Source organism: Chiloscyllium plagiosum, unplaced genomic scaffold (assembly GCF_037043375.1).
Source record: "Chiloscyllium plagiosum isolate Xiang-an unplaced genomic scaffold, Cpla_swu_hap1 HiC_scaffold_36, whole genome shotgun sequence".
NCBI lineage: Eukaryota > Metazoa > Chordata > Chondrichthyes > Orectolobiformes > Hemiscylliidae > Chiloscyllium > Chiloscyllium plagiosum.
In genome coordinates, this window is record NW_028270174.1 from 47,758,845 (window position 1) to 47,771,050 (window position 12,206).

General features: G+C 38.5%; 1 protein-coding gene across 3 annotated transcripts in view; it reads left to right on the top strand.

Moving 5' to 3' along the window:
- Positions 1 to 12,206, top strand: part of tmem144b (transmembrane protein 144b) — a 108,184-nt gene that overhangs the window by 73,639 nt on the left and 22,339 nt on the right. For all 3 annotated transcript variants that reach the window (XM_087980142.1, XM_043674004.2, XM_087980143.1), the window contains exons 6-9: positions 200 to 280; positions 627 to 708; positions 5,586 to 5,665; positions 9,605 to 9,723. In XM_087980142.1, the coding sequence (XP_087836268.1) occupies positions 200 to 280; positions 627 to 708; positions 5,586 to 5,665; positions 9,605 to 9,723 (362 nt within the window). The remainder of the gene's footprint in view (positions 1 to 199; positions 281 to 626; positions 709 to 5,585; positions 5,666 to 9,604; positions 9,724 to 12,206) is intronic.

The window sequence follows — 12,206 nt, forward strand, 5'->3', positions numbered from 1 at the left end:
TCCATTGGAGCACTATGGGGTAATGATGCAAAGCTCAGTTTTGATTGTGTTGTGATTCATTTAATTAAAGTTTTGAACATGCAGATCAATGGAAAATGATTATAATACTCAGCAGCTCGAGCAGCATTTGTGAAGTGAAAAAAATAATGTTTCAGGTTAAAAACAGTTCATCAGAATTGTATTACATCATTTATTTCAGATTTGGTTGGTTTGGCATCGACCCTGAAGAAGTGGCAAAACCTTGGTTAAACTATCTTGGAGCAGCTCTATCTTTCTTAAGGTAAACCTGTCCAGCCAAGTTGAATTAAGAATAGTTGATACAGTTGCTTTTCGTCAACTGCATTTATAACATGAATTGATCTGGAAACATATATTGATTTATATTTAAGCTAATTTTATGTAATAGCAATTTTTTTAGCATTTTTTAAGTGTTATCATTTTAGTCAATCAATAATTCATACTCCAGACCTAACAAAATAATGATGAAAGGAATTTGTGGGGTAACAAAAATTTCAGTTCATCTGAAATCTTAACTGTTCTAATGAAATACAATGTATTTAGTCTAAAGCTTCATTGAACTTATAGTCTGACATTTAATATGTTGATTTTGATATTTTTCGTTTTAGTGCCATCATATTTTTCTTTGTCAAGAGTGATGTAAATACTAGAAATCATTCTGAATCATCACTTCCATTACTAATTGATAGTGTAAGTAGCACCTCCCTGTGGAGTTTTGGAAAGTTTCTTTCACTGGAGCAAACTCTTCTGCCTAAAAGTTGAATAAATTCCTTGTTTTGTATTGCCTTTAGATTTTGACTATGCTGTGAATTTTGTATTCAAATAATATTCCATAATGATGGATCACATAAAACTTGAACAGTAAGGTGCTTTTTGTTTTCTTCTATTTCTGCCTCCATTGGTCACTTTGTTATTACTTCAAATCTGAAAATTATGGCTGCTGTATTTAAATGTATAATCTAGGCTGAAAAAGTATTGAAGGAGTGTTGTTGTTTAGATTGTCTATTTCAGTTAAGATTTTTACTGAGACCTTAACGACTTGCTCGGATAGAATGGAGAGACCCACATGGGACACTTCAAATACAAATAGAAAGTTCTTCTGATGGTCTGACCAACACTCTTCTTGCAATAAATCAGTATTTTTCACTTACTTTTTATAAAACTTGCTGTTTGCAAGTCATCTCATACTTTTGGAAAATATCTATCATAATTGCACAACAAATGTAAAAACTAAAAATGCTAGAAATATTCAATAGGTCAGTGATGAGAGAAAGAAAGCAATCGGTAATTCACGTCTCCATAGCTATTGCCTGACTTGTTTGATGATTTTAGATTTTCAAAATCTGCAGTATTTCACTTCTGTTTGCTTCAAAATTCGATTAACTCTGAAATGCTTATAGGATGTCCTACAAATGTGAAAAGTGCAATTTACATACAAGTTATTTTTATTGTGGAAAAATAGTTTTGTGCTTGTCAAGGTAGATGAAGAGGACTTATTCTGAGGAGCAAGACTTTTCTTTACCCTATTTGGCATGATACAGAGTAAGAATTACCCACAATGCATTTTACCATGGCCAGTGCTGAATTCAGGTGTGTTCAAGGTCTGGGCCTAGCTTTGGGGGGAAATAATGAAGGAAGTAGGGACCCGACTTCAGATTTGAGGGAATGTATTGCAGATTTCACACCTGTTGGCAATTGGCCCTTCTCACTGCAGTCTGATGGGATGAAATTTCATTGGGACAGTTTATAAAATTATGCAGTTACTTTTCTGGGGTATATGGGGTATATTTCAACTTTTGACTGAACAGTAGGAATCACAGAAAATTTGTGGCAAAGGTTTGGGGTTTTGAGTGGGGGCATGGTAATTTCTGCAATTCCAACAGTAGCTCTTTGAAATGCCCATGACTGCACCATCTATTTGCAAACACAGTGAAGAAACCTGGGCATATAAGTCTAATTCTCTCGACCTTCCTCCCCGCTTTGGAGATACCTGGGTACTATAAATGAGTTGGAAATTATATCCTTTCTATCGTTTTAGAATTAATGGTCATAGGAGAAGCAATTGATCCCATAAACTTTGTGAAGTTGCATCACTAACTGCATGATAAATCTAAAATCTTTTGTTATGCAGTTTAAACATGTAAAATATATCAAAATTCCAAAATACACTCGTACTGTTTGATCAGCAATACATGGGGCAATTATATAATTAAGATCTGTTAAAGTCACAATAGAACTATATTTCCCCTGGGGTTTTAATATTTTATAGTTTGTCAATTTTAGAATTGATCATAAGACATTTAACAACAGCTGCCAACATTGCTGCATTTACCTTGGTTGAATCTATGTTGAGATGAATAACATTTATTATGCAGAGAAAGAAGGTAAAATAATGGATAAATTTAAGGATAGGTAATGTTTGAATAAACAACTGCAACATCTATGAAAAGAGACAGAGATAACTGGTGGAATCTAATGTCTAAGATGAGTTGCAAATGGTGATCCTGCCACCTACCTGCCATTGCCCTGATTAAGTCAATGGTGAGAAGATCAATATGAGGGTACTCAATGCCTGATTAAGGAAGCCTGCATTAGGAAAGTGCTAGCCCATTAACAGCCAGTCACTTGCCATTGTTGCTGACTGACTCAACGCTGTGATTCACCCCTCCTGCCATCACTCACCCAAGTCTGCATCCATGAACAATCTTAAGCCTCATGTGAGTTAGTACCAACAGCAACCATTGCCTCCACAGAGCAAGGAAAGCTACCAGCCTCTGATTGTCAACTCATATCAGTTGGCACTTCTGCCCTTGTGGTCAGGGAAAGCCAACCACTGCCCAGTCAAGTTCCTGATTGATGGTTGATGCCTCCATGGCTGTCATTAAACATCTTCTGATATTTTTATTTAAAGATCTTTTATCAGAATGGTTCATCAGCTTTAAATGTTAGGTCTGTTTCCTCTTCACTGATGGTGCTGGACTTGCTGAGTATCTCTAGCATTTTCTGTTTTTATTCAACAAAACATTGGTAACATAAGTAATTACATTTCTCCCTACAGTTTCAGTGACATTTTACCGAATACAGCAAACAACGTTCCCCCTAAACTGTACAAGCAGAGCCGCACAATCTGCTGTCCACACTAGACCATTATTCTGATGAAGAAACACATCTGCACAGCCTTGTGTTGTCATCATTACCACAAGCTACCTTTAATTTGGTGATTCATTAAGAAATCCACTCAAATGCTGAAACAATTGTTTAAACTTTATTGCACGTAGCAACCAAAATAGAACCTCTCAAGTAGGCAAGTTAAGCCTCACAACCCTACTTAGCCAATTAACAGTAGAGTTTAATTGTGAATCCAACCAACAGAATCTGTCTCTAGATATATCATCCAGGGTTAGATTTTTGTGCAGTGTTGTTCTCCAGAGTTCAGCTGATGATGATTCCAGCAGTTTAATTCTTATAGGATTTTCTTCTTGTTAAGCTTGTGGTGTGACATTATTCATGACACTTGTGAAGTCACTAACTCTGCAACTGATTTTCTTATCGGGGTAGCTTCTCTGTTCTTTGTTTCATTCATGTTAGCTGTCTGTTCAAAATAAAGTCTACCCTGCCATTAACTCCTTAAATTCTTCTCTAGGCAATCTTATTTGCCCATTTATCACAAGGCAACTAGTTACCAAGCAGTTGTTACCTCCTCTCTCTTAGGAAACAGCTTGTTTGTGAGGCTTTGATTCTGTTTTTCCCAAGTGATTGTTAATTGCTTTCAATTCCTTTATTACGGTTTGCCTTTCCTTTTATCTCAGGAAACAGCTTATTCCTGGACAAGTTATTGCTGATTCTTTCAGTCCTTGAACAGTTTTTCAAGTTCTGAAGTTTACATTGTGTGACGATGCTGCTCCTTTAACAACGTTATGGTGTCCTTGGAATTTTTTTCAGAGAGGTCGTAATAGACACAAACTCCGAAAAGTCTAAGTTGAAGGACTTCAGGGCCAGTTTGATCATAGCTAATAATTACTGCCTCAGACAACAGGCTTTCAGGTTTTTGGAAAAAAAACACTTGTAAAAGTGGCCAGTTCTCCCAGCTTAGCTTTTCTCTGGTTTGGTTTTTAGCAGTAGTTTTTTAAAGCTGCTGGATCCAAGAGAAGCACATCCAAGCCTCCTCTCTCTCTCTCTCTCTGATGTCCCTTCAATAAGACCTTGTGTTTGATTTTTCCTTTTGTACCAAGGAGTGTTTATGGGGATTGTTGTAAGTATTGGGAACAGCACCATTAAGTTGGGATAATCTGTTGGCTTTTCGGATAAATTCGGTTATTCTGTTCACTTTTGTTTGTGTTTCATTTGGTAATCTTGTAAATAAATTCTGTACTGTTTAAAACTAAGTGGTTTGATCAGCAGCTCCTCTCTTGGAATATCCACTTTAGACCTGTTTAAAACAACTAGCAAAGTTAGGGTCTGAGCTACTTTCTTGAAACGTTTTGAGGGGGTCTAGCCTGGTCCGTAACACATTGTCACACTTCGGACCACAGGACAATAAGTAAATGGCATGTTGTAAGTCAATATTAAAGGGAATATTCATTGGGAATCTGAACACCATCCGTGTTATGTGAGACAATTTGAGTTCTGTCCCTTGACATTCTTTCCCCTCTAAAAGTATTAGTTTTTTTAAAATCTCAACACAAACAACTGGCATCCACTGCTAATGGACAAGGACCAAACGAATGGGGGCAATGGGAAAGAAAACGAGAGAGACAGTCATTGAGGACAAATCAAGTCTTCAAAAGCAGGCTTGATTTATTAAGATTTAACTTTGGCAGATCATTCCATTAGAAAAATGATTAAATAAAGATGTAGAGAGTAAATGTGTTTGTACATTTAATGATTTAAGTAAGTGTCAAATTAATTCTGGGGGACAAAAACAGAATTTTAGTCATGATACGTAGCATCGATTGTGGTTCTATCCTGATTAGCATTTTCTGTTGCTTTTGAGCTAATTGTTTAATTAGTGCAAAGTTCTTTGAAATCAGTTTTCAAAATGCAATTCATCATTGTTAGATTTTGAATTGTGTTAGTTTTTTGTAGCTTTCCAAATATAATATTCCTTTATTAGGTAGACTGTTATTGCATTAATATTGACATGCTTTGTTGCGGAGTGTTTTTGATGCATTTAGAGATTATTTGAATGATGTAGATTTTATGTGCAAGTTGCAATCTGGATGGAATTATAGTGGTGTGTTCTTGTTCATTATTATTTTGTGTTCTTATTCTTTTGGAATGAAAACAATATTGGGAAAGTTTCTTTTTTGAATCTTTAAAAATCTGTTTAGTTATGAATCTCATGCAATCCAAACTCCATGCCATGAATTTTATTACATCATAATATCCTACAAGCAAGAATTGCTAAAGATGCACAAGTTTCTTTAAAAAAAGTTTCTGGCTTTACTTTGATTTATGGATCTTTGAATTTTCTGAGACTATTTATTCCCCTTAAAGATGTAAGCTGTTATAACTGGAAGTTTGATACTGTTTTGGAAGTGCCTAACAGCATTTATTTTTAAATATAGAATATAAATACTAGTGAAGAAATTATCTTGACAGATGAATCCTGGGTAGACAAGCTTAGTCCACTAAAGAAAAGACTTGTGTAAGTAGTGTGCATTTCATTGAAAATGATGTAAAGGTCTTTTAACCAATGATGAATGTTTGTGGTCTTTGAGATCAAAAAAGCTTTGTGTTATTGGCGTTCAGGCTGTGCATCAATGCTGAGTATAATCCTGTGCTGAAGCACACTTGCCTCAATGAGAGCATGAACTTGTTCAAACTGCACACCTCACTGTGGCCCCAAATTTTATTCAGAGCAGAGGCCTCCCCAAAATAGAGCTTGGAGTGTTTACGTAACACTCCAGATGTACACTTTCAGTTTCAAAGGGAGACCTTGCCAAAAGAAAATGCACCTCTTGGTAATAATCTTTTCAAAATAAAATAGTTCCATCATTCATCAAAACATTTCACTTAATTTAACCTTCAAACAGCCAAGTCCTCAAACCAGACCTCGTGTTCACTAGGCATTTGTTTGTTAAAGATAATCTCCTGAAGTGTAACTTTGCATGAGTGCAACATGAACAATACACTGGACAGGCACTAAATACTGAATTGCATAAACCTTGTCTGGTCATGTGAACTCAGTTAATTTGCAAGTGAATTAAAAGTGGTATAAAGCTACACTGGCCTCTGAACGTACAATCTTTAATGACAATTGATTCAAACGGCATCCAAAATGATATAAGTAATAACGAGACAGTTATGTTATTTATTCATTTATTTCTTGCTTAGGTAGCCTTCAACATTTTGTGCAGTCTGCTGGTGGGTCTTGGAGTGCTCAGATGTTCCTTTTGTGTGTGGCTGTGATAAAGTTTGACCCCCCGATTGTTTTTTTGAGTTTAGTTGCATTATTTGCTCCAAAAGCAATTTGAATGCCTCACTCTTAAGAAATTTGATGTCCAATGAACTGTCTCTACTTGTACGATAGTGTAATGTAACAGTAGGGCCCTCTTGCAATCTTAGATATTCATGTTTCTTTGTATGTGCACCAATCATTATAAAGGCAGACCAAAACAAATGGTGGGGTAAATTAAGAAAAATATTCGAGTCAGTTATTGAGGATGTAATAGCGGCATATTTGGAAAGCTGTAATCTGATCAAGCAGAATCAGTATGATTTCATGAAAGAGAAATTGTGTCTGACTAATTTATTAGAGTTTTTAAAGAAATTCTCAACCAGAGTGAATAGAGAGGAAGCCATACATGTGTTGTATTTGGACTTTCAGAAGGCAATCGACCAAGAACCTCACAAAAGATAATACGACAAGAGCCTATGGTGCTGGAAATGTGTTGCTGGAAAAGCGCAGCAGGTCAGGCAGCATCCAGGGAACAGGAGAATCGACGTTTCGGGCATAAGCCCTTCTTCAGGAATTCCTGAAGAAGGGCTTATGCCCGAAACGTCGATTCTCCTGTTCCCTGGATGCTGCCTGACCTGCTGCGCTTTTCCAGCAACACATTTCCAGCTCTGATCTCCAGCATCTGCAGACCTCACTTTCTCCTCAAAGAGCCTATGGTGTTAGAGGCAGTATATTGGCATGAATAGAGAATTGGCTAATGGGTAGGAAACAGCGAGTGGGGATAAGGGTTTCTTTTTCAATTTGCAACCTGTAATCAGCTGGGGTTCCACAGGGATCAGCACTGGTAATGCAACTGTTTACAATCTATATTAATGACTTGTTCGAAGGAAGTGAATGTACCATAGTCAAATCTGCAGACAATGCAAAAACAGACAAGTTGCAAAGAGAATACAAACAATTTACAGAGAGAAATTGTTTAACTAAGTGGGCAAAAGGTTGGCAAATGGAATATAACGTGGGATAAAGTGAAGTTGTTTATTTAAGAAGGGAGCACAAAAGACCAGTATTATTTAAATGGAGAAAAGCTGAACATAAAGAGACTTAGATGTTCTTGTACATGAATCACAAAGCTCACACACAGATCCAGCAGGTAAACAGTGTCGAGAGGGTGTTGCTGGAAAAGCACAGCAAGTCAGGCAGCAACCGAGGAGCAGAAGAATTGACGTTTCGGGCATAAGCTCTTCCTGATGAAGGGCTTATATCCGAAGCTTCGATTCTACTGCTCCTCAGATGCTGCCTGACCTGCTGTGCTTTTCCAGCAACACACTTTCAACTCTGATCTCCAGTACCTGCAGTCCTCACTTTCTCCGCGGTAGACAACCAGGAAGGCTTACGGAAGATGGGTTCTTATTTCAAGTCAGTTGAAGTATAAGAGTAAGGGAGTCTTACTGAAACTGTACAAGGTGCTGGTAAGGTCTTATCTGGAGTACTGAGAGAAGTTTTGGTCACCTTATTGAAGGAGAGATATTATTTTATTGGAGGCAGTTCAGAGAAGGTTTACTAGTAACATCCCCATCATGGAGTGATCCTCTTATGAACAGAGGCTTAAACAGGTTGGGACCCTACTTACTGAAGTTGAGAAAAATGCAAGTTGGTCTCATGGAAACATATGGGATTCTTAAGTGGCTTAACAAAGTAAATGCTGATGGGATAGTCTCAGAATAAAGCATTGCCAATTTAAGATGCAGATGAGGAGGTATTTCGTCTCTTGCAAGATTGTGTCCTTGCCGCAGAGAGCTGGGGAGCAGAGTCCTTGTGTATATTTACAACTGATATTGATTCTTGATCAGTGGGGGAATCAAGGGTTATGGGGAATAGGCAGGCAAATAGATGTGAAGAATGTTGGATCAACCATGATCCTATTGAATGATGGATCAGGCTGAATGGCCTACTCCTGTTCCTGTTTCTTATGATCATAATGCATGCGAGAATGAAAGAATCGCATTTGAGGTAATTATGTTACACTGCTAAAAGAAGATTGCTTCTGACAGAAGCACAACTATTTTCTGATACAATTTGAGGAAACCAACAATCCTCCGAGGAAACAAACAATCAACAGCAACTCTGACACCAGAATATCCCCTGCAAAGGCCTCTGTAAAGAACATCACCATAATGTTACATTGAGCCTGGTGCAATGGTAGTGAGCTAGCCACCCAATCTATGTTAAGTGCCCCATGCCAAAAAAACACCCAGTGGCAGAATATGCCATCTAGCCAGCGCTATGACTAAAACAGAAGTTGCCAGGACCTGATGGCTTAAATCCAAGGGCTTTAAAGGAATAACAGGGGAGGCAATGTTTGAAATATTCCAGAACTCAACTGGATTCTGGGAAGGTTCCAGCAGATTGGAATTTGCTTTTTTGACATCTTGTGTAAGAGGGAAGAAAACAGAAAGTAAGAATCTATAGCCAAGTTAAGCTGACACCTGTCAATAGGAAAAATGTCAAGGGTCCATTTTTAATGAAGAAACAGCAGGACATTTAGAAATGCTTAACACAGTCCACTAGAGTCGATGTGGTTTTGTGAAAGGGAAATCATGCTTGACAAATTTGCTTTGAGGGTCATTTGAGGATATAACAAACAGAGTTGATAAGGAAGAATTTGAGAAGGCGTACCACATAAAAGATTACACGAAATAAGAGCTTGAGGTATTGAAGGGAATGTATTAATATGGATTGAGGATTAGTTAACAGGATTTAATATTTAATTATTATTTTTTAAAGTAGAAAATGTTTGGAATGCTTGGGTCAAATCAGGAAAAATGGGAAGAAAAATATAGCTGGAGATCTTTTGACTGAACATAACTTTACATTTAATGTCTTGCAAAACATCCAATATTTATTCCCAATGGGAAACTTCAGTCGTCAAGTACATTGTACAGATCTGAGAATTTGCAGGTATTGAGGAATTTTGTAACCATTGTATCCAACTATCCATTGTGTGCTCAAGATGGCCGAGGCTCCTTATCAGAGATGTCAATTCAAAATGATTTCCCCCATCGAAACAAGATTCTAATAAAGGAACTCGGTCCCAAATATTGGAACAAACTTAACAAAATGTGGAACATGTAATATGTTGTATTCTTCTTGAACTGATTCTTGTTCCCTTCTTCTCACTTACTTTAGAGGCTCGTTCCTTGCAGTGACGGCAGGGTTATTGTATGGTTCTAGCTTTGTGCCTGTAATTTATATCAAGAACCAAGCTCTGAAGAACGAAACAGAATATAAAAATGCAAGCCAGTTCGGTAAGAATATTTGTAGATGCTTTTTCCTGTCAATTCTCTGCTGAGGCAATGGCAGAAGAGCAGAGCAATTCTCACATAAGTTTGGCACTGCTACTTTTAATACAGGCATTAATGATAGGGGACTTCCAGTTTACACAACGGTTAAACTAAATATGCACCATATCTTCAGAAGAAAGTACATGAGGGTTATTTTAAGGTCTTAAAAGAAATTGAGTCCAGATGAAGGGCTCTTGCCCAAAACGTCAATTCTCCTGCTCGTCAGATGCTGCCTGACCTGCTGTGCTTTTCCAGCACCACACTCTCAACTCTGATCTCCAGCATCTGCAGTCCTGACTTTCACCTTTATAGCAGTCAATCCGTACAATACTTTTGACCTTTCTTTGCAAGGTCATCTGATCTCCTTTGCTTGGTCTAAAATGGTAAGGATGTTAGGCTGAAAACTCCAAGAAGGCGAAAGTGAAGACTGCAGATGCTGGAGATCAGAGTCGAGAATGTGGTGCTGGAAAAGCCTAGCCGGTCAGGCAGCATCCGAAGAGCAGGAGAATTGAAGTTTTGGCTAAAAGCCCTTCATCAGGACTCAATTTCTTTTAAAACCTTAAAATAGCCATTTTCCAGCACCACACTCTCAACTGAAATCTCCCAAGTGCCATTCTGTATTGTTTCCTCAAATAAATTTACATCTGCACTTTATCTAAATATCACCCGGAGAGCATGTACATTTTACTCAAATATAATCCTCCTTAAAAGCTTATGAACATTGAGAGATAGAAATAAAAAAGAATGTTGTGGTTCTGTTCGCCGAGCTGGGAATTTGTGTTGCAGACGTTTCGTCCCCTGTCTAGGTGACATCCTCAGTGCTTGGGAGCCTCCTGTGAAGCGCTTCTGTGATCTTTCCTCCGGCATTTGTAGTGGTTTGAATCTGCCACTTCCGGTTGTCAGTTCCAGCTGTCCACTGCAGTGGTCAGTATATTGGGTCCAGGTCGATGTGCTTATTGATTGAATCTGTGGATAAGTGCCATGCCTCTAGGAATTCCCTGGCTGTTCTCTGTTTGGCTTGTCCTATAATAGTAGTGTTGTCCCAGTCGAATTCATGTTGCTTGTCATCTGCGTGTGTGGCTACTAAGGATAGCTGGTCGTTTCGTTTCGTGGCTAGTTGGTGTTCATGGATGCGGATCGTTAGCTGTCTTCCTGTTTGTCCTATATAGTGATTAGTGCAGTCCTTGCATGGGATTTTGTACACTATATTGGTTTTGCTCATGCTGGGTATCGGGTTCTTCGTTCTGGTGAGTTGTTGTCTGAGAGTGGCGGTTGGTTTGTGTGCTGTTATGAGTCCTAGTGGTCGCAGTAGTCTGGCTGTCAGTTCGGAAATGCTCTTGATGTATGGTAACGTGGCTAGTCCTTTGGGTTGCGGCATGTCCTCATTCCGTTGTCTTTCCCTTAGGCATCTGTTGATGAAATTGCGCGGGTATCCGTTTTTGGCAAATACATTGTATAGGTGTTCTTCTTCCTCTTTTTGCAGTTCTGGTGTACTGCAGTGTGTTGTGGCCCTTTTGAATAATGTCTTGATGCAATTTCTTTTGTGTGTGTTGGGGTGGTTGCTTTCGTAGTTTAGGACTTGGTCTGTGTGTGTGTCTTTCCTGTGTACCTTTGTGGTGAATTCTCCGTTCGGTGTTCTCTGTACCATCACGTCTAGGAATGGGAATTGGTTGGCCTTTTCTTCCTCTCTAGTGAATCGGATTCCTGTGAGTGTGGCGTTGATGATCCGGTGTGTGTTCTCTATTTCTGTGTTTTTAATGATTACAAAGGTGTTATCCACATATCTGACCCAGAGTTTGGGTTGAATTTGCGGTAAGACTGTTTGTTCTAATCTTTGCATTACCGCTTCTGCTATGAGTCCAGAGATGGGTGAGCCCATGGGTAGTCCAAGTCTGATCTAACCAGTGCTTTCTATAGCTGAGAAATTACCTTCTGCCCACTTTTATGGAAGGGTCAGTTAGCTCAGTTGGCTGGATGCTGGTTTGCGATACAGAGTGACACCAAAGCATAGATTGAGGTTACCATGAAGGTTGCATTTTCATAACATCACCCCTTCCCTGAGTTGTGATGATACATGTTTAGCTACAACCAGTCAATTTCTCCAATGAAAGATCATTCCATGATCCTCTGGGATTACGGTGACCCTTGGCTCAGTTAGCTGAGTTAGTTAGATACCTGGTTTCCAATACAGACCGATGCCAGCAGCAAGAGTTCAATTCTGGACTAGCTGAGTTTACCCCGTGGACTCTCCTTTTCAACCTCTTCCCATCACCTGACCCTGAAGTTAAACAACTCGTCTTTATCTACTGAGGTTGTAACCTTGGGACTTTGGCACCCTAACCTGTTCTGTTCCACCCGATATTATCAGAAATCCAATTAGCCTTTTTGATTATCATCTTTATCAGTTCATGATATTTTCATGATCTAAACAGATCTCCATATGTTTT